The sequence below is a fragment of the Eutrigla gurnardus genome (genome assembly GCF_963514095.1).
Source record: "Eutrigla gurnardus genome assembly, chromosome: 1".
In the NCBI taxonomy this organism is placed as follows: Eukaryota; Metazoa; Chordata; class Actinopteri; order Perciformes; family Triglidae; genus Eutrigla; species Eutrigla gurnardus.
The window spans coordinates 5,091,469-5,118,823 of NC_139915.1; the positions used below are offsets into that span (position 1 = coordinate 5,091,469).

Genomic DNA, 27,355 nt, shown 5'->3' on the forward strand with positions numbered 1-27,355 from the left:
TTCCTCTCATTCCCTCACTCACTCAGTGGTTTCCTCTCGGCATCACAAGAAAGTCCCACGCAGAGGCTCTCACAGACAGACATTTCTCCACTTCACAGGGGTGCTGTTGGCAAGGAGTAGTCGTGTTAAAACAGACAGAGATGAAAGGAGAGATGCAGCAGAGACTGAAGAAAATAAGACTGTGTGAGAAAATCAAGACTTTTTTTAGAATAATTATTTATTCATTCTTAACCACTTGAACTGAAGCCTGATTATCTCTATTTCTTTAGACCAGATTAGTCACATACATTCAGATACACGGGAACCTGCAGGTTTTGGTGACGCGGTTCTCGATCCCTTTGCTCAGCAGGGCTGTTAATACTATCCTATCTGGAATGACCAGGGCTGTCAGTTGTTGTGGCCTGGTATTAGCGGATGACAAAAATGGGATGGGAAGCCAATTATATCAATAATGTTGTGACCATGTGCTTGAGCAGGGTTCAGAATATGGACAGCTGAGATTATGAGTATCAACAGGGGATTTAGGGGCAAAGCATGGACGGTTGAGATGATTTTCAACGGAAGAGCTTCTGGATGGACTTCAACCGTTAGCCCAACGTGGAAACAGATGGAGTAAGAAAAAAAAAAAAAGCTTAAGAGAGGTTGTCTGCTGCTTGTTTTAAGGACTGAGCTGCTCCTAAGGAGTTACTTAGAAACAGATTGTCTCTGTAAGAACCTTAGTACGCCGTAAAGAAGATTCAACCTAATTGGACTACTATCAAGAAGTCAACACACTCACCATGCTGTGCAGACATGTGTGTGTGAGGAACAGTGAACACTGCAGTACAGTTCGCAACAACATTAAAGTATTTGAACACACGTTGTAGATTAAACACAATATAAAACACACTTCTGCCCAAATTAGCAACAGATCTGTGCTCGTTAAAGAAACTCGCTTTTGGTCGAATTCCACGGCTGATACAGTGCATTAAGGCGAGGTAAATTAATCCAATTTCACAGCAGGCTGGTGAGAGGTGAGGACAGCCGAGCCAAGGCTGCACTAATTAGCCATATATCTGTCACTATCATTTGTATCAGTTCGCCTACCAAAGCCAACCACTTTCTTCTGCATCACACCCAAACACATGCATATATGTACACAACCCTTTTCACCTTCACAAACAGGCGCTCCCTATTTTTGCGGAGGGACCTCTGATGTCCGGATGACGATACCTGAGCCACACAAAGGGGTGCGCGGTGACACTGTGGGCAGAACAGTGTGAGTTTGCACTGCGTGTAGGCTTAGCATGCGTGTTGTGTGTGCTGTGTCCGGCTGCGCTAAAGTACCTCTGGATGACAGGCTAGAGATGCGTTAGCTAAACGCTGCGGGCGTCCACAGCTGTTACCGAGGAGAGGAGGGGAGGGCAGAGAAGTGAGGATGTAAAGAGGGGAAAGACGATAGACTGGAAGAAACTGTTGAGCTGCTAAGTAACAAGAAACAGAGTCTTTAGACAAGCTGGCAGCGTATAGGCAGCGGTGCTTCCAGCTAAATGCTAACAATGTTAACCATCATGGTTCAGTTCAGCATGCTAACATTTGCTAATTAGCAGTAAATACAAAGTACAGCTAAGGGAATTGTATTCATTTCCAGCTATGTGATGGAATTAAATGAAAAGGTCAAGGGATCACCCACAGTTATTACAATTCATCCTCAGATGAGCATGAATAACTGGCAACCCCAACGTCAACCTGATGTGACCAAAGTCATTAGGATTCATCCTTCTGGGCATCATGAACCTAAGTACAACATTATATCTATATTATATTTCAATTTTGGTCAGCTTCAAACTATGACGCTCTACATCTTTTCAAAAATAAAGGTATAATTTTCACAGGAAGTTCAGTTTAGGCAACCAAACCACTTGGTTAGGTTTAGGGAAAGAACATGGTTCACGTCAACTTGACTATCGAGTCACGTGACTAGCGACTCACGTGCCTAATGACCAAATTAATCAACAATTACTTTGAGTTTTACACGGGACACGACAGCGGTCTCCTGGACGAAAGCCACGTCCTTGATTGACCCATCCACCTCCTCTTCCTGCCCGTCCTGTGTGGACTACCTCACGCTTCATACCCCGCCAGCTGCTCTGAGGAGAATGGGTTAAAAATGGGAGAATTACATCCCAGATGAGGAGGGGAGTTGTTTATCCAATATTATACAGCACTAATACTCCAGATTCAACATGTGTAAAATAATTACAGTATCCTGACAGATTCTGCTCCCATTCTATGGTCTAGTAATTATCACCACACAGTTGAATAATTACAGTAGCAAGAAATTACAATTAACCGATTGTGTGACTTACTGGGGACTCCCCAGCACTGTGTGTGAATTACCCAGCAGATTACTCCACTGAGGCCAAGTCCCTACAGATGACATGTGATAGCAGATTAATAGCCTAACATATTAAAGTCGCAATGCTTGCCGTGCTTAATCAGCTAGTAATGTGTTAACATATAAAACAGCTGAGGACTACTTCATCACCACTGCAACATCTTCATCATAATCTAAAATTAATCACAGTAAATTTGGCATATAGTTCTTTTTTTTCTTTTTTTTTATATATATACAGTTGTTTTGTGTCTAAATGTGCAGTAAAATCTTATTTTCAAGGTAAATCTATTGGCGGAGCAAATTTCATACAGAATTCGTAAGACTGGACATTTTCACATCCTAATCAAAAACATGTTTGCTATATTTAAAAAGAATTAAAAAAAAAATAAAGAGCCACACATATAGTGAGACTTTTCAACCAAGTGTCCGCGGACGGGCAAACCAGACCTTTAATCCATGCGTGTTAAAGTGAAGCGGAGCCATATGGTTCTGCAGTGGATCAGAAGCTCTGATCCTGAGGATGATACGGCCCCAGCTGAACCTTTGTGCGGCACGTTTACACCATCTGATGTTTATCGTTGCAGCGTGGTCACAGCCCCGATAGTACTGATCTCACACGATCACATCGCTCATTATCACATTTGGTAAACGGCTTATGCATGTTAATGTAGCTTTGGCGTTTTGGTGCCTTCACAACGCCCACGGAAGATTTAACAACATCTCAGTATCAGGATAGGAAACGCCATCCGTCTCCATGCAGTTGAATGTTCTCTTCTCCGTTTTGCTGTGTGGAGTCTCACGTTTCAAAAAGGTGGGATCTCTCACAGGAGGAGGAGGCCAGATGCTGTCTCTTCTACACACAGATGTGTAAAAGACAGATACAGCTACACTACATCCACACATGTACGACGTACGCAGACGAAAACACAGATGCACAGATCCGTGACCGACACTTGGACATCCCACAGAAACTGGCCCTCCTCTCATCCTCGGGATAAAAGGGGAGATAATGCATTATACATTATCTCCGCTCTTTAACTGCTCATTACAGTACAGTCAGAGCTTCTGCCTAAAAACAGGTTGTTTCTAACGAGACAGCGCTTGCTACATAACCCCATCGACATGATGTTCTGGGTGTGTTTTCGCCTGCTTGTCCCATCTAGACAGATGCCGGTGATGTTCATTCACGATGACCAAGTGGTTTATTGGAGTTGTTTCAGCGCAAATTTCGCCCCAAATTTCGCTTCCGTAATTTCAGATTAATATGTATGACTGCAGTGAAGAGTGCGCTCATTATTTATTACCATAAACCACCATAAACCATTACCATATTACGGTTGAGTATATAGGCTGTCTCTTTCTCATTCCAGGAAATGAACTGATGAGGTGAATCCAGGTTAAAGCCATTAATCCCCACTGATTTATTGCAGTAAATCTATACCCATCATAGATTAAGACACATTGATAAATCAAGGGAAGGATTTTTTTTAAACTTTAGGATTATTAAAATTAACATTATGCAAAACGGCTGCTGCAGTATCACGGAAGTATTATTTAGTTCAACCAGTAACAGTGCTTTAATGTTTTTGACAATACTCAATACTGATTTCACATTTTCATGCGTTTACAGGAGCACAACTGTACACAAAAAAAAAAATAATAATTTCATTGGGATGACATGCAATTTTGGAATATATCTCCAATATCAATCCTGTGTATACCTGCAGCACATAAACAGCCTGGCTTCATTTGCAATCAAGTTTTTACCCAGCAGTGTTTTATTATTATTAGTTACATTTTACTTGAGTATTTCCATTTTCTGCTACTTTATCCTTCTACACCACTACAACTCATCCATATTGGATGTGATTCCATTTATTTGACAACATTATTGACTAGTTACTTTCAGATTAATGGTGGTTGAGGCAAAGTTAAACTCAACTCAATGTGAAGGTGAGAATCTGCTTTGGCACTGGAAGCAAATGTTTTCATTGCGTCTTCGCTCACATAAAATGTACGTTAGCTGGATGTGAATATTCACCAATGATGACTGTGCCCTCAATCCTAGGAAAAAGCCTATCAATGTTGAGATTCTCCTGATGTCACTGCTATCGAATCAAAAATTCAGCAAAAATAAGTGTTTAGTCTGTGGGCACCACCAGAGGTCTACCTAGTATTTGTAGAGACCGGACAAAATATATCATATGTGTATGAGTGTACGTGTATAAACAACGTCGCTGCCCAATTTATGGCTAATTTAGAGGATGTTATTTTGAATGTTGCTGGAGATACAATGTTTCCATCGGTTAGCTTTGATCGATCAAAACTACATAAAGACAATAAGCATTTTAAAAGTTGTTTGCCTGTCGTGGTAATGTAGTTATTTCTGCATCTGCTTGATCTGTTTATTTAATTACAGCTAAATCTGTTTGTTTAATGTACACACCACTAGTACACCAGCTTTATTCAGCCCACGTGTGACTTGATAGATACAGTAAGGCAAGGCAAGGCAATTTATTAAGCACCTTTCAACAACAAGGCAATTCAAAGTGCTTTAAAATAAACATAACTGATAACCTGATGAGGAAGACCCAACAGTGTTTCTGACATATCTGGGACTTCCACAAGTAAAAAGAGCAGTAGTGGTTGTTTGGACCATGGCTGAAAGAAAGAAAAGTTGTGCCTCTCACGAAAAATGCAAGGCAAAATGTTGCTATGATGTATTTATTATACAAGTGACCCAGCAGTTTGTAAAGTTATTAAAGTTGTACTCTTTAGTATCTCAGCTGTCCAAACGTTGCACTATTACTCGTAGACTCCATATGGTTGGAATACAGCGAGTGTACGTTCTTAAAGCCAGGGTCATGTGTAAGCAGGGCCGTGGTTTCAAAGCCTTTGAACAGATTTAGATGGTAAATACCTTGCTTAACTCCACAGTAAACAGATAGATTGGATAGGGCTGGCACTGATCTGATTATCTTGTGTCCTTTGCTAGGAGAATCAGGATTGAACATTGAGAGCTCGTTAATAGTGCTGCATCAAGGCCTCCTGTGACAGATCGTACATTGTTCCGTAGCACAACTTTTTGGGTGCTTTAATTGAAACTAGTGGTAATTTGCCTTTGATAGAATTTGTTTTTGCGACTCACAAGGTGCAGAGGTTTAGGGTATTTTTTTGCATGTTACCAGCTATTAAGGCACTGCAAAATTTTGCCATTTTTCTCTCTCATTGTAACATCTATTTTTCAAGTGAATTAATTCACATTTGTTGTACAAAAACAGTCAATACACCCTGTTTAATTTTTAAGAATAACATCAAATCTGGTAGTTCTGTACAAACTTTTCTTTTTGAGTTATTGCAACAAATTAAGTTTAATTACATGTTACGCCTGTAAGCAAAGTAGGCTGTATTTAACATTATGGTTCAGAAAGCAATGGTTTTATAACCTGTAACATCAGAATTTTTCTTATCCACATTTCCACGTGCTTCTATGGAGGAGCGGATAGATATCTGATCTTAAATGGGCTGAATGTAAATGCAAGAGGCATTCAACATGGCTGACGTAATCTTTACTCCTCCCATAGTGTTACTAGTAAGCAGGCTGTGATATGCACACTAGATATGCACTCACCGTCTAAAGCTACACCAGAAACGCAATACCATGTCTCCAAGCAGATGAAGATGTCCAGACATTCAGTGGTAATACATGGGATGAACACATTAATGAATACATACAATGCATATACTGAACTTAGATGTACTCAGTAAAAGCGTATATCCTCTTTGTAACATCTGAACTATTCAAAGACTTACAACCTGTTTTTGTGCCCGATGCTTTTTTATGCTTTTTCGACTCGAATCAGACCACAAGTTTCGAGGACGTATGAATTGACTTGAATGTTTTTATTTTAAAATCTCAATAATTTGGAAAGGTTTATTCTTGTCCTTGGAAGCAGTAGTTTAACAAATTTAGTAGCTGTTTTGGAGCTTCCAGTCATGTCACACGATGTTCCTCAGCAAGTGTTGTCATGAAAATGAAGATTTTAATTTCCATTTTTCTGAGCACTTTAAAAACATCTTGTCCAGATGTTTCCAAAAAATGTTAAGATCTAAAGTTAAATTTGATTCTGAGGAGACTAAAGTTAATTATTGGCCTTTGAAGCAATTCTACCTTGTCAAAAACCTGGAGCCTACATTAACCACATTGCATATAAACTCCACAACTTCAGATTGTTTTCATTTTCCAAGTGTGTCATCTTCAGCTCCAACTAACACGATTCAACTAATTTATCAGACTTCACTGGCGCCACTTAGCTTTATACGAGTTTTTTCTCATATGCTAGATACCTGTAAACACTGTAAAGTCAGTCGAGTTCCCCTTTCAAGTCAACATGGAAAGGAATCATCAGAAAAAATTAAGTCTACATTTTAATGACAACTGGGCAACTTCCTCTGCGGAGGAAGATCCTGGGATATGATCAAAAGCCACTAAATGGACCATGTAGTGAGAGCTGAACACCTGAAGACTTTCAAAGCTGTGTTATTATTCCTCGCAGCGGCCCAATTCATTCCTCAACATTGTGGATATTTTGACATGCACACACATTTTATTCCACTGAAATCTATTTTAATTCTCAGGGGATTAAATGCAAGTGAAATCCCCTGATGGGGTTTAGTCTGTGTTTGTATCTCCATCTCCTTCAAAGCTGTCAGAATCGTTCAGTAGATTCGGGAGGTGATTATCCGTGCGGCCATCCTCTGCCACCTATTCCCAGACTCAAGCTGCTCACTTTGTTTTCATCTCAACTCGGAGGGGTTGCGTTGTCATTTTTTTATGAAACAACAAAACCTTTCAAAACTCTATTCAGCAAAGATTTGACTTGGATGATACGCTGATGGCACATTTATGACACATTCAGAAGGCACTATGTTCTTTTCGTTTGATGCACCAAACACTGGATTATCGACTGTTCTGTTCTCATCTTCTTCTGTTTCTCTGGGGTTCTGATGGTTAACTAGGCATCCTGCTAAATTTGCTATAAAAAAAAAACGAGTTAACTCAACTGCTAGAAAGAGTGTCAGAAATGACATCTGCTAATCCTGTCTCTATGTCTCTGTAACCCACTTAACCGTCCCCTCAATCTTGATTTACACATTAACGCACATATATTGTACTGTATAATCACAGCTAGTTGCTAGGAGAACAGTGTGGATAGTTAATACAACATTAATGTATTTCGGCTAAACTACCTACTTCTACTCCACTGGTGGAAGCAGAAAACTCAAAGGCAAATATCTCACAACCAAATCTGTGCAGCATTATACCAGTAAAGACAAATAAGAAGGAAAGGTAGAAAGAATGTAATGCTGTTGAACAGAGATTGTTGTTTCATCTAGATAAAGCAACATATCAGTATTGTGTCAACTAGTTGATTAATCATCTAATGTATCACTGGTACTTTCAGCAGCATCTCATTGCCTTTTCATGAAACTTGCTCAGGTGTCATGTGAGCTAAGAATGGAGACAGAGGTTCCATCCATACGACCATCTGTTATCACATGACCAAAGATTGAAAAACGTACTTAAGGAACCTATTTTATCAACCAAGCGTTACAGAGATTATCAACAACTTCTGTCATCTCCTGTGATTTGAGTTTCCTGCCTCCTTCAACTCCATCAGTAAAGGTTGTAATGGTTTAGATGCTGATTGGCTTACAGCCATCGGTATTTGGTCAGCTGATGAGGCGGAGCGGAGACAATGGGATCATTACATGTGGTTGGCCTCTGGGATGCAGCCGCTGTTGAAGGGCAGAAAGAAGAGGAAGGGGCAAAAGAGTAAAGCAGGAGTGGTGAAGGGCACAAGAGATAAAAGGACGACGGGCGGGAAGACGATGACAGAAGGAGATAGAAGGGAAGGAAACCATTGTAGTGTGTGTGTGTGTGTGTGTGTGTGTCAGTGAGAGACAGAGTATGTTATATGTGTGTGTGAAGAGGAGGCAGTGTGTAAGAGAAGAGCAATAAGGCCGGGGTTCTTCGAGGAGACTCACTCTCACTGTCACATCGATCAGACTACAGCATCACACACACTCACGCACCCAAACACCCCTCCTGCTCTTCCTTTGCTCTCATTAGTGCCACGGTGGAAAATAAAGCATGGAACTGAAGCAATGAGGTTGTTTTTCATTTAAAAGATAGGACTAGGAATAGTTTGGTCTTCTGGGAAATACGCTTATTCCCTTTTATTTGCAGAGAGTTTCATGAGAAGGCCGGTACCACCCTCGTGTCTGTACGATATGAAGGTACAGCCAGCAACCGGTTAGCTTAGCTTAGCATAAAGACTGGAAACGGAGAATCTACTTCCAGTGGTAAACAAATCCACCTACAATTACCTCTAAAGTGCACTATATGGCGTGCTAAATCGTTTATCATTTAATCTGTACAAAAGCAGAGAGATATGACAGTGGTATCGATCTTCTCATCTGATTCACAGCAAGAAGGTGAATAAGCGTATGTCCCAAAATGTTCAATAATTCCTTTTAAAATAGACCATTTGGCCAACCTCGTTCCTCCTCCCACTAAAGCCCTCAAAGCCTGAATCGTCTGCTGAAGCTCGCAACTATTAAAAATAGACCAAGTAGGAAATTCAGAAATAACAGCATCAAATTAAAAAAATTCACACAGGCTTATGAAAAAAAAAAAAAAAAAGGCCTCCAGAAGTACGAGTGTTATTTATAATGCAATGACAATATGGGTACAGAATATATTAAGGTTGTTGTCTTTGTTCTCCATCAGGTCCTGGGAGGAGATTTAAAAAGGGGGCAGGGTAGATGTAAAATAAAGGAGGCTGGAATTTTCAGTTGAAAGGAAACGTCTTGTTTTTCCAAACATGTGCACAAAATATATAAATAACCACAAACTTCGGACATACTGTACATTCATTTTATAGACACACACACACACACACACACACACACACACACACACACACACACACACACACACACACACACACACACACACACACACACACACACACACACAGGGCTACAGGGTGTGCCCAGCATCAGCGAGAGTACTCTCCGTGCCTGCTCTTTCTCCTGGTGCCCTTATTGGTTCCTGCCCAATCCTGCCGTCCAATCACATCAGGCAGAGCGAGTCTGTGCATAGACTTGCAAATAATCTGCAGTTTTACAGTAACACCACCACCATTATCTCCGTTTCTTTCTATATTCGTCACTCTATTATCCTCGAAAAAGTGGCGTCATGTGGTGAATGTAAATGACCTACTAACTTTTTATAGCCGACACCTAATGTATATGCTTGTACCCCTCCTTTTGTATGCTATATATATGTATGTGTATATACACACACACAGTATATACACACACACATATGCAGTAAATATCCCACCTTGCATATAGTATATCCATATTATATGTGCACATTATTCTATTTATGCATCTGTAAAGACTGTTGTTGTTTTCCTGAGCCTGTCATTTAGTAGAGTAGAGGCTTATAAAGCTGTAGTGAATTATTAAGCAGGGTGAATTATGGGGCTGGAGCGAGAGAGGGAGACAGAAAGAGAGAGAGAGAGAGAGAGGTCTGGACAAAAATAGGTCAACCTAGCAGTGGCAACCCAGGGAAGTAGAAATGATTCTCTCTCTGAGGAGGAGCTTTGTGTGTGCGTGTGTGTGTGTGTGTGTGTGTGTGTGTGTGTGTGTGTGTGTGTGTGTGTGTGTGTGTGTGTGTGTGTCAGGGGAGGCTGCATATTTGTCAGCAGCTCGTTGTGTAATGCTAATTCATATCCTACAACAAAGCAATTTAAGAGGAAAGGTTCCCCCCGTAAGCCATGAGGAAAGAGCTAAATGTCAACACACAAGTGTTGTCCGAAAAATAAATACACTCTGGAGACATCAGCACGCACAAATCATTTGACACAATTTGCATTGATATAGCTATGGTGTTTAGGTGTGTGTTTTTTTTACCAGCCTCCAGAGGTAGAATGTAACAAAGTACAGTATTTCAATGCTTTTTATACTGTCAATTAAAAACACCAAATTTGATACTAGATACTTATGTAGATAAGTGGACTGATATGCTTTGAAATTCATTCTTTTTAATATATTGTTAACTAAAATATTGATAAAATACTCTAAAGGTTGATATAGCTCTCATGTGTGTTTTATGTTGCTTTGTTAACTGAAAATAGCTTCTATTTTTTTTTTGTTCTCATGCAAATGGTCCGAGTTGCTCCAACAGAGGAGCGTTTTACCTGTAATAACCCGTCATGTAGGATTTATTGATATTCAACAAATCAATGGGATGAATGACATGACCTGGCATATGAGCTCTAGGCCACTAGGATGTATGGTTAAAAGCTTTATTGTTTTACGTGTTTTAGGTGTTGACAAAACTTTGAAGTAAACTCTTGTATCAAATATCATTACATGCAGCAGCATTAAGACTTAACTGGAGATAAGGGGCATGGCTCTAACCATGGAAAACAGGCCCAGGCCAAAAGTATACAAAAGTAGGGCCAAACTATTGGATGTATAGTGTATAATGTGTTTTTATAGTGAGAAAAATGTACTTTTACAACTAGTGGCACACCGTCAACGATAGAAAGAAGCTCTTTATTTGAAAATGTTGGATGTATTGTTTTTAAATAAACTTCACAGCAGACCATAATGTATTGGAATATAATTAAATAACGTATAACTAATCGATGCAAATTAAACGTGAAATTGTATAAATATTGTAAAAAAAAATAGTAAAGATGACACTTTGGTTGGAGAGTCAACACGTTCTCAGGTGGGTGGGGGGAAATTTGGACTCATGACCTCAGTAATCCTCGCTGCAGCTCGGCTCATTCGTACCAGTGCTTAAGAAAAATATAACATACATTCATTGAATTATCTTCCAAATGCAGTCAGACTGCTCGGTTCAGGTCTCACATTTTCAGACTATATATAATCTGCGGGCTCCTATGGTTTGGCTGCTGTTCACGTCATAATCCTGCTTGTGCTATACTGCAGCACAGACGGAAGCAGTTCAACAAGAGTTCAGGACCTGACAGTAGTTCTTTTGTTTCATACTGTGATTTTACTCTGGTATCAATGTTTTATCATCAGTGGAAATATTGGCTGTATTAGAAGAATCCCAACGTCCTGTGGGGAGCAGATCCACCGGTTCAACCAAACAGCGGAGGGTGTTGCCACCGAGCAGTGTCAGCCCGCCCCGCGCCACGCCGAGTGTGTGTGGAGGGATGAATTCTGGGTGTTTTTATGGATACACCTTTGTGTGTCTGCGGCTATGAGTGTGTGTGTGTACCTATGCGACAAAAATACACACTTCCATATCTGTGTGTGAAGAGGTGAAGAGGTTTTGTGTGTGTGCGAGTGTGTATTTGTAAAAGTGTGTGTGAGTGTGAGAGAGAGAGCGAGAGAGAGAGAGAGAGCGAGAGAGAGAGGCATGACCTACATTTGGCAAAGCTCATCGTATGAGCATGAAACTGCCTAACATCACCCCAGAGCTCCTCAGCACAGAGCCACGCGATTGGCTGCTTTCAGCTCCAGCCTGACAACAGCACTGGCATCACCCAGGGGGAGGGGGAGGGGGGAGAGAGAGAGAGAGAGAGAGAGAGAGAGAGAGAGAGAGAGAGAGAGAGGGAGGAGGCACATACATTAAATCTAAGAAGAAGAAAAGATGCAAATAGATGATTGGGTGGAGAGAGAAAAGAGAGAGTGTGTGAGAGTAAGGTGAAGGATCCAATTAGAGACAGTGATGCTTACAAAGGTGTGTGTGTGTGTGTGTGTGTGTGTGTGTGTGTGCTGTTTTATAACTCACACTTTGGGGACCAAAAGCTGGTTTTCAGCCATGCACGAGGCACCGCGGTCCGCTGGTTGGTTGGTCCACCACTTTTGTTATATCTTTACAACTATTTGATGGATTGCTATGAAGTTCAGTAAAATGTTCCCCAGAGGATAAACCTCAATGACTTTGGTGATGCCCCCCCCCCCCCCCCCCCCCCCATCTTGTGCTACCATGACGTTTACATTAGTGGTTTTGGTGAACCCTTCACTTGTCATCTCGTGCCATCATCAGGTCAAAATGTGTCCGATACTTTGCTTTATGAATAAAAACTAACAAAACTTATGACATTCCCATCAGCCCTAGCTGTACTTTGTGTTCAGGGAAGATTGGCAAATGTTCACCATGTTGGACTGCACTACGAATGTATAGTTAGAATTATTATATCTTATAGAGTGGATACAAAGTATCCCATAATACATCTTAAAAAAGTAGTGTACAACTGATGATCACTAACCAAGCATTTTATACAATCATGCATTGCGCTGAAGGAAAAATGACACATGGATGAGAGCAGAGGGAGCAGCACGATGGAGAAATCTATGAGTTGTGGTTCTTGTTAGGTTAAAGGCTGGGGTTTGACACAGGGTGCTTTATTTGTGTGTTTATGCATAGATGCTGAGTTTGGTGTCTTTGGTCATGTGAACTGTCACAATAGACTGGGGATTTGTAGCATGGACCTTCTAGAGTGGACACACACACACACACGCACACGCACGCACACACACACACACACACACACACACACACACACACACAGTCTTCTGCTTCTATGTCTCACTCAATCGGTCTCTCTTTTCTATCTCTCTCTCTCTCTCTCTGAGATCCCCAGGCACAAGGCATTATGGGAATCACACTGGCATGGCTCTCGCTCTTCACAGCTTTAATCTTTAAGTTGTTTCCATAGAAACGACTTTGTTCACTCAGTTGAGAACTGTTGGATGGTTTCTAAAGCTATAGAAGATTGTCCTCACCCAACATAAAACCTCCCCCACAATCCGACAACATGGCAACGTCTTCATCACCGATACTCATTGATCCATGAATTATAAATAATGAAGAGTCAGTATTGATGATGCCAGGGCACACAGGACCAAAATACAGTAACTGACCCCGTTAGTTTATTCCTGGACTCACAATTATCTACCGTTCATTATTTCATTATCACAGCGATGCATTCTTTAATGGTGGGTTCAGTGCCAAGGTGTTATATTTTAAGCAAAGTAGCATTAAGGAGAGTTTATTAGATAATAGCGAGGTTCCACAGCTCACCTGCTTTTAGTGAACTCGCAGCCCAGTCCGGGTTATTTCAGGTTGAGGTAGCAGCAGCACACCGCCTCCTGTCATCAGGTATAGCGTGTTGGTGTTTCCTCAGTTGCCTCAGAAGCCCTTTCCCCTCCCTTTTCTCTCCTCTCTCTCTCTCTCAGATGTGACATGCCTACACACACACACACACACACACACACACACACACACACACACACACACACACACACACACACACACACACACACACACACACACACACACACACAACACACACACACACACACACACACACACACACACACACACACACACACTCTCTCTAAAAACAAGTGCTTTTAATTTGAAAGGCTGAATTAACAATTAATAGACTCTCTCTTACACACAGACACGCCTGAACCTGAACACACCCGCCTGCACACACACACTCACTCACACACACACACACACACACACACACACACACACACACACACACACACACACACACACACACACACACACACACACACACACACACACACACACACACACACACACACACACACACACACACACACACACACACTCACACACTCATATTATGACCAGCAGTAGGAGTCTTCCTCAACACTCACACAGCAGGAGATCACCCCATCCCTGCATATGTGCCGGTTTCCATGGAGACACGCAGTTAAAAATAACATGGGCGATGGCTTGTCTCGTGCCATTCCACCAACATGGCTGAAGCATTCATAACACACACACACACACACACACAATAGCACACAATAACGCTGGCTGAAGTCTGTTTGACAAGCGCACACACACTGAGAACAATAAGAAAACACACACACACACACACGCACACACACACACACACACCAAACTCTCTGTCATCGTCATTGTTGGCATGATAGTGGCGTTTATTCCCGCCCTACTGCCGCTGGTCTATACAGAGATGATATGTGATGTTATGTGATGAGATGAAAACAACACGCCTCCTGTAAAGCAGTTAACTAACTCTAATTAAACGGTCACATGATTGCTTTCTGTCAGAGCTACATTATTTGTGGGCTTTAACGATCTCACTGGCATTATTGTATATATTACATTTTTCTTATTGAAAGCTAATACCAAGACCAACACACGTCTACGTTGGATGAAACACCCGTTTTGATCCTGACACACAACGTCAGTCGGGTTGGGCTATCGTCTGATATTGTGTAATGCGAGCCAGGTATTAGTTTGTTTCTCAACACTTTGTAACTTCTCTACTCTGTTTGTGGCTCTCAGCCCCGAGCCCTAAAACTACTTTTATCTCACTGATGCTTTTTTCATAGTAACAACTGTTGAGCACAACGGAACAGAGGAATAAACTATCAGGCTTCAGCTAGAGAGACATTCATAAATACTAGGATGAATTTATTGGATAGAATTCACTAGGAAAATAGGAAAAATATAGAACATCACCGACTTCGCTGACACCGAGCTCTGCAGGTCAAAGTCTGTTATCTGTGATCAAATAATTCTGCGGGTCAGGAGATAAAATGGGAGACAGGAAAAGAAAATGTATTTCTACCGTCAAAATATATCACAACATCTCATCTTTTCTTTCGAGGTGTATAGTTTTCTGCTTCTTGCCCTCCTCAAATTAAATAAATAAAATAGCTGGTTGATCTAATCCCCACTCTGGTTCCACAGGAATTACAGCATAAGGTTCGATGGCATTTGAAATATGGAAAACAAATAAAGATAGAGATATAAAGACAATTATTTTTTGTATTACAAGTTTTACGAAATGTTATGTTTAAATATGCAAATGAGACATAATGCTAAGTGTTAGTGAATTTAGGAGAAATCTACGCAAAAAGACAAAGTGGTATAAAATTAACCTAAATGTGTATTTTGATTGTTTTCTTTTCTCTAGTCTGAAAGATGACGCGTTATGGAAGCTAAATTGATCAGTGCATGAAAAATTATGATTTTGCCTGGGGTGTGTTGCCTTAAATAATTATACAATCAGATAAATGAACAGTGTGTCACTTACTAGGCACAATCCAAACAAACTACCTGTAGTGCGACCCCTCTGGTAACTCACACGCCGACTGTGTTCGAAATAACATACTATGCATGACAGAAAATTGAGTCTGTAGTGTCGAGACGAGAGCTTACTCGACTTACTCATCTGCCCTCAAATGCAATGTGTCTTTCAAACTTTTCAATGGCAGACGGTTTCAATAATTAACAATTAACCAAATAAAATAATTACGAATGATGGAAAATGGCATTAACAGTAATGGAAGAGGAGGAGCTCAAATACAAGTATATCAAATTCAAATATATTATTTACATTTCAAACATTTTAAACTTAAATTAATTCATTTTTAATCATTTTTATTTGCCTTAAAATGGTACTAGAAAATTGAGTGGAATGGGTAACGATGATTGAGTTAAACCATTTTTCTTTTAACGGAGGACAGTTACATTGTGATTGATAGTCATGTGATATAGGTAAGCATCACTCAAGTATACTTTAGTGTGGACAGTATGCAAAATGGCAAAACTAATACTGCAGTATGCGGTACATAGATCGAGTATGTATACAGGACATTAGTTAGCGATTTCGAACTCAGTGTATGTATATGTATGACGCTGTGTGTGTATGTGTGTGTGGGTGTATGTATGTGTAAAGTCATGCTAATTTGTCTCATGTTGTTACCAAACAAATACACCGTTCAGACAAAAGAAACAGGAATTATCCACCAATTAGAATGGAACAGAAACGCTGTTCCTGTAGTTTATGCCATTCTATTATCCTCTCCATATTTCCTTCCCTCATTACTGCCTCTTTAGGAACAATGCTGCAATATTGATGAGGATTGGGGAAATACAGAAGCCTCACAAAGGTTTGAGCAAGGAGAGGAGGCCCTAAAACAACATAAGATGATAAAACATTGATCTCCTGCTGCGGCTTTTCTCTGCCGTTCTGATGTTTTTCTGCCTCACATTGAGTGCAAAATATGTAGGTTTTAAACTCCTCACACTCTCCAAACAGCTATAAAATATCTTCTTTTGTCAAATTGTTTCTGCATGTATTCAATTAAGCATTACTAACTGTGCAAATGAGCCAGAAAAAAATAGTAATAATTGAGGTTAAAGACTAAAGCTATGTTTTGGCCACTCAGCATGGAAAATTGTTGCCATTGTTACTGCAACCCACGGAAATGTTAAAAGTCCAGAGCAAGAGACGTAGTACGAGTGATGCCCAGAGCAACGGACATATTTAGAGCGGTGGGTCAAAGAAAAACACAGGGCTTAAACCCAGGAAAGTCTGCTAGATTTGGTTCTTATTTATTTATACTAGTTACGTTTTTAGATTACGTAGTTAGATTATTATTTTAACACAAACAATTATCTTTTTTTCCATCCTTAACCAAGAAGCTTTCGTGCCAAACATGACAAATCGTTTCACAAAGTTGACCATGTGACATTGTGCATTTCTGCAAGAGCTTGTGTCGTATTCATGGAACGCATTTTTGATTTAGAAACATCACCAATCAATGAATCCGTCGCTTGCAAAATGTACTATACCAACAGTTTTCTCTGGGGAACAGATGAGAGAGTGGTAACAATCTTCTCATCTAATTCCAACTGCAAGCAAAAAAAATGTATGGAGACAGTATATATGGAGCTAGGAGGCAATTTGCTTAATAGGCAGGGGGGAAAGTTGTCCTGGTTCACTTCAAAGTTAAACTAGTGAAGCAAAAGGTTTTGATGAGTGAGTTTTAAACATGTGGGGGTACATGACACATCATCTCATTGAGCTTTAAAAAGAAAAAAAGGTGAATAGGCATATTTCTGATCATGTTTAATGATAAATGGAGAAAGAGCGACTGCTTACTACAATGGAATTACAGTATTTCCATTCATTAATTAAGAAAATGTTGTTTTTTCCGACAGAATAGTGACCTTATTTTCTCAGTTAAGATGTTTACTACAGTATAGGAACTATGTGATCAACATATAGCAGCACTAACAAATCCACCGAGTCCTTCCAGTCCACACATACACCATCATCTCTGAATCAGTGTAGCGTTCTGATGTTGTGCCACTAAGGGGCAGCAAAGGAGCTCTATCAGAGGAGAATATTGGGTAAACAGCGAGTGCAGAGCCAGGAAATAATCCCTTGAACATTTAACCTGCTGTTATGTTGTTGATATTTTCTCTGGCTCGTCGGGCTCACTGTGACATGGTCGGGGCTATAAATAAGACTTTTGGATTTATGTGACTCGCCTGCAAGCTATTACGGAAAGGCCTCGACCCTTTATAGAACTGTGCACGCAGCCACGCACTTGTTATAACATGAATGCCGTGCAGGACAGAGGGGCAGAACACAAGCCGAACAATAGTGCAGGTGTGCAGCTGGGGGACGAGGGATGGGAATAGGGAATGGGGGTAGTATGATTTATTCATTTCATGTGAAAGGAGGACACGGACAAAAATATAGAGACACTATGGAGAGAAACAGAGGGGCGGCAGGAATAGATGTATTAAATACAAAGAAGTGAGCGTGATACCCACATAAAAACAAGTCTGTAAAAGTGTGTTTTAAGTGACTTAGTGATTAAGTGATTTGGCCTAAGCTCCCGAGGCACGACAAGCCCCTATCCAAGAGGCTACGATGCAGCTCCTATGCAGTGGAAAGGTCTGGCCCTGATGTTTCATACATCACTCAATACCACGACTGACAAACAACCCCAGGGACGACAAGCTATTAAATGCCTCCCAGCAGCCCTGTTGAGAGAAACTGCTGCAAATAAGTGAGGCAAGCCACAAGGAAGGTCTATACATTTAATATTCCCCACCACGCTCCCGGTTTGTGCTCATATTGACCACTGCGGTGGAGCGTGAGAAGACCACGTGTTGGCCTCTCGCGTGTGTGCGCCTGAGTGTAGATATTTTCGGTGTGTCTGTGTTGTTCCCGGCCACGGCGGGAGGCTGAAAGCTCCTCCAGCAGACTGCCAGCTCTCCTCCAAAGTCAGTGAACTGCCAGAGCTCCAGATTACAGCAGATTACCGGGCAGGGTGCTCGTACACTCTCTCTGTCTCTGTCTGTGCGTGTGTGTGTGTCATGCTGTGTATTTTGCAACCGCATGGGGAGGTTGACCAAGAAAGATGAGGATCCCCAAAGATATTGGAAATAATTAGCTTTCAGATTTTCGCTCATTTCTTCATCATTGGTTTAACGTTAGCAATTATTAAACTGTAGAAGTACATGCTTCTACACCAACAAAAAGTCAAAATATCACACACACACACACACACACACACACACACACACACACACACACACACACACACACACACACACACACACACACACACACACACACACACACACACACACACACACACACACACACACTTAGATCATCACTCTTTGGTGGCAGCAATAGAAAGATTGAACACGTGATACATATTCCCAGCATGTGGTGGATTAATACATTAATACTTTGCGGCTGAACCCCCCCATCCACATATTACTGCATCATAAAGAGATTATGGCCTGGGACAGGCCATGCCCAGGCAGGATCCTACCATCTGACACAGGCGGACGGGGGTGGCTCGTCGGCACAACAGGGACGGGACAGAGAGGCGCTTGAGTTTGTGAATAAACATCGGCACCGTTCCTCCGTGAATGCGATGTAGCTCTCGGCGAGGCCGAAGCCAAACGTCCACACGACACATGAACAAAAGGAGAAATACTTCTCTACGGCGACGGTTTGGGTCGGCTGAAGGGAGGAGAGAGCAGGGACAGCAGGTGGGTGGGTGAGGAGGTGGAGGGGGAGGGTCTGTGTCTGCAGATGTTGCTAGTCTGGATGTTGGACTTGCACAGGAATGTTTCAGAAAGGTCTGCAGGAGTAATATTTGAGAAACAGATGAAAAGGAGTCTGCGGGAGGAAGGGAGGAGCGAGACGGGAAGACAAAACGGAGGAACAGAAGAGAGCGTAGACAGCTGTTGAACATGGCTTTGGCTTGTCTCGGTCTGGGCTGTGTCCCCGTACGATCCAAAGGTACGGTCTACTCTGTAACATCTGTGCTGCTCAAAAACTGTCATCACCTCTTTAGTTCCTGATATTGTTGTTGTTTATAATGTGAACTTACTTTAATTAGGACAGGAATGTGTTTATAGTGTTACTGTGACGTTAACACTGTAACAATAACATCCTCTCACTGTCATTCATCAGGAAAAGCCATTATCAGTCTTTGTTATGTTGTGCTAAACATAAACAGAAGAGTATAAGATGCTATTTTAGCCAATTCATCACTTTTGAGTCAAGCACAGAAAAGTTTCAAAGCCAAATCCCACAGTTTTCAAATATATCAACGACTGGAGATCAGGCTGAATTATAGAATATTGTGTCTAAAATAATTTGGTGGATGGGTGCATCCATAAAAATGTCTTGAGATTCAATATTTCACTGATGGTTTAAATGTTTCACTTCACCCATGTACAACAAAAATGTAGAGAGAATATTTCCCAGTTTTTAATCATAGATTTTGGATTTTGTGCCATTTCATTGGGCGAATATCCTGGAAAACATTCGGTAGTTTATATATAGCTTCAATGAAGATGTTAACAAGGTGATGGAAATAAGATCATCTAGTTGAGCAGGAAACGGCATGTTAAATCAAAGACGTGAAGCTTTGATTATGTATTTTTGCTGTATTCCGCCAGGTATGCTCAGCCAAGGGGAGTTGATGTAAAACTTATTCCTGAAAATTAAAGTGTTGCTCCGGCTCAAGTTGTTGTAGTTTGTAGACTGGCGGAAACAAAATGCTGCAATCAATATCACGCTACAGTTGATGAGATGAGGTGGTGCGTGGTGTGACTGCTGAGCCGTTGCAGAACGTCTAACAGTGCACAGTTTTTCCTCTGCAGAACCGGCCAGGTAGTGTTTTCTTATATAACAGCTGTCTACTATGACAAGATTCTGCAGCTACTGCCATAGGGGAGTGTGCTGCCTGACCCAGATACACCCTAATACATTCTCCACTAATGACTTACATTCACTCACATCTGGACCAGAGAGAGAGGGATACAAAATCATATAGCTGTGCCAGAGAGGCGACGAGCAATATTAAAGCAGCGACATGTGGAGAGTCTGTGTTCTCATTGCAAATGTCATAGTGATGTTTTTTTATAGTGTGTTGTTTTACACTACAGTGTGTCCTCTGTGCATAACAACAGAGCCGGAGCTGCTTTCTGAAACGCTCAGCAGCATTTTATTCTATTATAGCTCTTTTTCTCTGTATTCTTCTCTAAAAGTTTGTGGATCTCCATAAAAAGGCCCACCCCAGCCAAGGTTTCTGGATAAATCTCATTCCCCAACTCGGGTAATAGAAATTAGATCCATTAGCCAGATGAAACTGAAGTGGTGCCATAAAAAAAATCACTTTCATATTTTAGCCAATAACTCACCAACTGTACATTAAGCACTTAAAACCTGACAGTTGTTAGTTGCAATGGCTCTCCTCACACGCACACGGCTTTCTTGATTTTGCAGTGCTACATTAGAAACACACTTGTAACTCCTCATCAGTTTGTGAGTGAAGCGTTTCCATCCGTCTATTGTTTAATCTACCTCCATTTTCAAGTCAAGAGCAAGCAGAGCAGTCTAAACGTCCTTTTGGGACATCCCCAAGCACTCCCACTCCTCATGCCAGTTGGGCTTGCAATGAGCTCCTGCAATGGGGAGGGAGAGACATCCTTACCAGGTGTCCAAACCACATCCACCAGCTGCTCATGGTGCAAAAAAAGCAGGAGTTTGACACAAAGGTCCTTGGAGTTGCCGTTCTTTAGATAGTCAGGCTTATTGTAGCCGTCAGCACATTAGATTGTGTTCTAGCACTGGATAGTTGGCCTGCTTGGATACTTCTCCACCTAGAACTCTAGCTTTTCCCAGGTAGGCTGAGTAGTCTGACTCAATGGTCACCTTCCTGCCGTTATACTCGAGATATGCTCATAGACCGCCACCCATAGGTTTCTGAGGAGTCGTTGTGAGGCTCGGGTGGCTTCAGCTGTTGCCATCTTGGCAGTGACAACATAGCCCAACTGATACGGCACCCACCTGTCACTCAAAGCATCCACGTGCTCAATTATCCCTAAATGTAAGCCTTAATATGATAGAAACTGGATATTTTTAGAAAAAATTCATCACTGTACAGTTGTCATGAATGTGAAAATTAGCCATCGAGATCGTTACATTCCCCTATCGTTAACATATTTGCATTTAATATAAATTTTCCAATTCTAGTCGATAGATGTGATAGCAGTTGAACTCAATATAATATAATAATTAACTATATCATTCAAATTATTAACAGTAATACAATAGAATACTAATAGAAACAGTGACTAATATTTTAAACATCACAAGTCATAACTGAATATGAAAGTAAACAGTTTTTTTTTGTTATTAACAACACTACTTTGAATGTATATAAGGTGCTAGAGTGCATGAAGAAGCTAAAAAAAATGGAGCTTGTTTATCAATTTAGTTTTTGCATTTTTTACATCTGCATTTTTCTTCTAATCTTTGAACCACTGGTTTTAAGAATGCTTGTGAATTTACTGCATTACTCTCATTTCTGCACAGAATGTTTTCTACCTTCTTCTTTCTTACCGTGCCTCCCCTCCTCCCGTCTCTTGGTGCTGTTGGCATGCAAGTCCTGATGATGACACTGCAAGTTGCTGACACTGCACCTGCAGATTTCAGGATGAGGGGAAGCAGAGATGGAGGGATAGAGTAAGGAGGAAGAGGGATGATGGGTAAAAGACAGAAAGGGCGAGACAGACAGAGCGTGCGTTAGAGGAGTGTGTACGTGTGCTCAGCCATGTCTGGTCCTGGACGTTAGCCATGGGTAACTCCCAGCATAAGCTTCATTACAATGGGATGCAGATGAGGAAGAAGAGGTGCAGGACAGCAAGAGCGAGGGGGGATGATGCAGGTAGGCGACACAGATGAAAGTCTAAAAGACAAACATATAGATTTTGATACAGGCTACCGGTTATTTTTACTTTGGGATAGGATTTGTATTGGATGGTGGATTCCCTGAGATATCATAATTAACTCTGAATTGCATTGCATTGTTCATGTTTTGCTGAGCTTTTTTCGGTCTAAGTTGCTGCCAGAGGGAAGGTTGTTGAGGTACTGGACCGAGTGGTCAAGAGAGAAATGATGATACACCCTGTGTGGAGCAGTCTGATGATAAATACGTTTTTCTTGAAGTTGTTGCTACATGTTTTGGCATTTTTCTATGCTTAATGCCACTTTACATGGATGTTTGAGCTTCACGGTACAGAATGATGTATGTGCATCTGCTGAAGGGGGAAGTATCTCTGTGCTCCCCTTAAATCTGAATTTAACTTTTCTACTTACAATGTGATTTTGTGACAACGCAACTATTTTGGAGCCAAGTGTGATGTGGAAACATGAGACCACCAGCACATATTATGAGAAAGGACTTTTATATCTTCATATATTCTGGATTTTTTTTCCAGACGACAGGAGTAGATGTGTTTTTTTTTTTTTTAAACAAGTGGGAAAAAATGTTTTAAAGATGTGATATTTCAGTTAAAAAAATCGTCTTTGTGAACATCTATTTTTATGACAGTAAAGCAGCATGGAATATTTAGCTGAGTAATTAGAGACACATTCTTAGCAGCAGTAAGAGAGCAAGAAAGAAGTATAAAAGGAAGGGATGAAGAGAAGAAAGATGGGGGAAACAAGTGGGCTGGCAGGCTGAAAAGCCGCGGCAACAAATCCACTAATTTAACTGTGTCGCAACAACTAGGTCAGCACCTTCTACAGAGAAACACCTCTAATATTGTACTTCTAAGCCCCTCTTTTTCTTTTCTTTTTAACTCTATTGATGGTAATTACCACTCAGAAACAGGACCAGCAAAGTATCGGAGGGTGTTTTTTTTTGCACATTTTGCAGATCTGTCAGTTTAATGAGCAGACTAGCTCTATGAAGCGATCACAAGGATCTCCCAGAATTTCACCTTTTAGAGACAGCAAAAAAAATTGCCCAAAGTGGCAAACACACCATTTCAATTTGTCGATAAATTACGGTTAACAATTCCATCTGCTAAGTGTGTTTGTATAGCTGCAGTCTTTGGAATCTTTTACATTTATTATCATTATCTTCATGATTTCAAAAGACCCAAAGTGTGATGTGCTAAAGCAACACATAACTTCATCTGTATGTGACACTCTTTAGGGCAGAGGTGTGTGTAATTGTGTATCTAGTGTGAGTATTAGCTGATGTGCTTCTTTAACCTTGAAGTTTAAAATCGGCCAGATGCTGCTGATGTGAGCTCGCTGATTTAATTGCGGGCAAATATGCGCCTTGATGAGCACTGAAAGGTTGCCTGGCTTTACAGTGTGGCTTTCAAGGGTAAACAATTGCAATTTGAATTCTGAGTAGAAAGAGGGGAAATAGATTTCATAATAAAAGCTAAAGGGGCTTTGAGAGCAGATAAGAGAGAGGATCCTTCTCCCTCTCTCTTCCTCTCATCGTTTGCAAATCAACCATTTTAAGCTTTGGATATGAAAGTTAGAGATTCACAGGTGTACATCATTGAGGATGCGTTTTCTGATAGGAAATTGTGGTGGTAGTAAACATGGAGAACTGTGAGAAATGTGCAGTGGTGTGCTGGTGTATGCAAATTTGCAGTGGTGAGGCATATTTAGCTGCCACCTGCTGGCCTGTCTCGTGTTTAAATGTGCAAGAAAGAAAGAGCATTGTGATGTGCTTTATAGCAAATGTTCTGAATATTTCTTGGTGTATCAACTTAAAAGAACAGTCCTAATTTTTCGCTGTTTTGTGTATTTTCATGTGTTGACTGGTATTAGCATGAGGTCTCTGTCTGTAGGTGGCACATTGTAAAGCCTGGCCTGGATCTCAGCTCACTGCGGTTTCTGGTATTGCTGATTTCTCTCTGATGCTGGTGGAATACAGATGTCTCATTTCAAGGAATATGCCGTAAAACAACAATAACATGTTTGGATTTTTCTGTCCAGAACTACTGGAATACTATTTTAAGAATAAATATTTGATAGTTAGACCTAAACAAGGCTGGATTACCAACTAGGCAATGAGGGAAACTGTCTTCCTCTGTGACATACAAAGGGTTAATTAGATTTCTAAAACAAAAACTGCAGCTTTGCTCGTGCACCACTGCCCTGTCATGTAAAGGGGTCCCATATCAAAAATGTAATCATATTGCAAACAGTCCTACATAAATGTGTTTCATCAAATTATCTCAAACCATGACATTCAGCCTACCTGGCAAGACGTGTACCATAATGTACTAAAACAACATCATGCTGCATTGAAGAAGACTTGAAACTAGTGATCGAGACCATACACTCATGTTTACGGCACTTCAGCATTGGCTCCACCTTTCAGACCAGGAGGCTCCTGTTAGGAGCAGGTAGTGTTACGACACAGAAGCACGGTCTGGTTTGAGGGGCTGTAGGCAAAATTTAGTCGGATGTGGTATCCATACTCATACATTCTTGACGTTTAGAGACCATTTATAGGAAGCAAAAACAGCAGGAAGAATGGGGGTTCAGCGCAGGACCAAAGCCCAATTTATTTGCCTGTTAGTTGCTCATATGGTCATAGTCTAAATGGTAAAATGATGTCCTTTTGTTCATAAGCAAACCAGCTGTATTTTTTTTTTGCACCTCAAAGTCATCATAGAAATTCATTAAAATATGTTTGTCTCTCTCCTCTCTCATTATAGCGGTGTCAAACCTGGATATAGAGAGCAAGCTGTCGCTTCACTATCAGGCTCCATGGCACCAACAACACAACGTGTTTCATCCTTGTTCCCGACCACCATGTCTGGAGGAGCTGCACAGAAGCGCTCAGCTCAGCCTCAGAGCCCTGCACCGAGGTGAGAGGCCGACCCAGTCTGCACAGCTGCATTATGTTGTGGACAAATCACACCGTGTTGAGTTTTCATGTGTGTGTGTGTGTGTGTGTGTGTGTTTGGGGTTCACAGACGAACAACAGCACTGCTCCACGAGTCGGGAGAGAAACAGGGTGACCATCTCTATCTCAGTGGCGCCACCTATGCCAACCTTCCCCTCGCCACACAGCATCCGCCGGCAACAGAGGAGTCGCCTGGCACGAGCGGTGAGGATGACTCATATCTCAACCAATCAGGGGAACAGTTATCTAGAAGTGGTTTGCTTTAAATGACAGGAATATTATATATCATATATTATGTGGTTGTATTTCATACAAAGCAGTTCACAGAAGTGGGCCAATAAACTATGTTTATCTGACGAGTCTCAGTACAGTTGAAAGTTAAGATTGTACATGTTGAGATGGGTATAGAAAAGGGAGGAAGACATTAAGTATTAATTTTCCTTAATACATTTCTTTTTAATTGATACCTTTGATTCCTATTAAATATCTGTTACAAACTGACACGATTTCATTCTGATGTTGCTATGCAGCAAGAGAGAGCAGAGAGGGAGCGAGAGTTAGACTATCAACCCAGGAAGGTAAAACAGAAACTTGTCCGTGTGTTCATGTCTGTTTATGTCTAACATGTTAACGCCTGCTGTAAGATGTGTGTGGTTTCCACCTGTGCTTTGTGTACAGTCACTGCTGTGTGTAGGGGCATGTCACATCACACTACAGCACGACATTAGATCGCTCTTTTATTATGTAGTTATATTGGCACCTAATTACCGAAGATATTTAAGGTTTCTTCTATTTAGATTTTTATAAATCACTAGCCTCACCTTCATTTCTTTACTTCTGAATCTCTTGAAGGAGAGAACTGTGAGAGAAACCGAGATCCAAACCATACAGAGAAAAGTAAGAAAATTCACGGACACATTTCCAATTTCATTAGTGAAGGAATTGGCCAATTTTAGTTTTACCTGCACATATCGCAACAATTGTTTGACTATGTGTGTGTGTTTTCCTGTTGTCACAGGAGAGGCCAGGGAGAGAAGCAGATATTCAGACCATCCAAAGAAAGGTAAGAAAGATATCAGATAACATAGATGAGATAGATTAATATCATGGATTTTTTAACAATATTGTAGTGTCTGTCTCATACATCCTTCATCTTTTGACTAATGTTTTTATTTAAAATAATTGAATCTTTTGCATTACTCATGTCATCTGTTCTTTTGTCTTTTCTTTATTTTATGTTAATAGTTTGAGTGCTTTTACTCACTTCACCCTATTGAAGGTTGCATCTTCATTCCATGGAATAGAAAGGTATCAAGCATTTGTGTTGTTTTAACTTTCTGTTTACCCTCCAATTGATTTTTTTATTTATTTATCTGTAGCTTCACCCTGCACTGACTTTAGTGTTCTTTTTGCCATTACATATCTTCTGATGTTCCGGAAAATTTGCAAAATAGCAGCTTTTTCATGCAACTTTTCAATTTTAGTCCGTCAAACTCAGTAACTTGTATATTTAAAGCGTAGGACTGTATCAGCACCTACCAAGTACATGATGTTGCTGCTGTCCGTCTGTTCCGTCCAGACTGTCTCGACAGGGGAAGGTGAATGTGGTGAGGTCCTGGGAGGCCACAGAGCGAAGGCCTCAGGCCCCAATGCTCCCTCGACCCAGGACAAACAGACGAACTGGTCCAAGGAAAACCATCCACCATCAGAACAGAAGTCAACTGCCGATTCTCACTCCATCTCCTCCTGCATCATCCCCATCAACGTCACAGGTAAGACAAAGAAGAAAAATAGGAACATTTTAAAAAAGAGCCCTAGTGAGGATCAATCAGGGATTTTGCTATTGTGAGA

The 27,355-nt window shown here is 41.0% G+C and overlaps 1 protein-coding gene and 1 long non-coding RNA gene across 5 annotated transcripts in view; one reads left to right on the forward strand and one right to left on the reverse strand.

The window, feature by feature from the left end:
- Nucleotides 1–27,355, forward strand: part of nhsb (Nance-Horan syndrome b (congenital cataracts and dental anomalies)) — a 46,947-nt gene that overhangs the window by 9,556 nt on the left and 10,036 nt on the right. For 2 of the 4 annotated variants that reach the window (XM_084013335.1, XM_084013336.1), the window contains exons 2-7: nucleotides 25,314–25,708; nucleotides 26,035–26,082; nucleotides 26,357–26,401; nucleotides 26,523–26,567; nucleotides 26,750–26,812; nucleotides 27,084–27,276. In XM_084013335.1, coding sequence (XP_083869461.1) covers nucleotides 25,314–25,708; nucleotides 26,035–26,082; nucleotides 26,357–26,401; nucleotides 26,523–26,567; nucleotides 26,750–26,812; nucleotides 27,084–27,276 — 789 coding nt within the window. The remainder of the gene's footprint in view (nucleotides 1–25,313; nucleotides 25,709–26,034; nucleotides 26,083–26,356; nucleotides 26,402–26,522; nucleotides 26,568–26,749; nucleotides 26,813–27,083; nucleotides 27,277–27,355) is intronic. The other 2 variants (XM_084013337.1, XM_084013338.1) reach the window with 1 other exon arrangement.
- On the reverse strand, nucleotides 12–27,160 carry LOC311015997. The gene is made up of 3 exons (XR_014597425.1): nucleotides 27,044–27,160; nucleotides 22,183–22,262; nucleotides 12–103 (listed from the first exon to the last, which is right to left on the reverse strand). It is a non-coding gene; the product is annotated as an uncharacterized lncRNA (long non-coding RNA).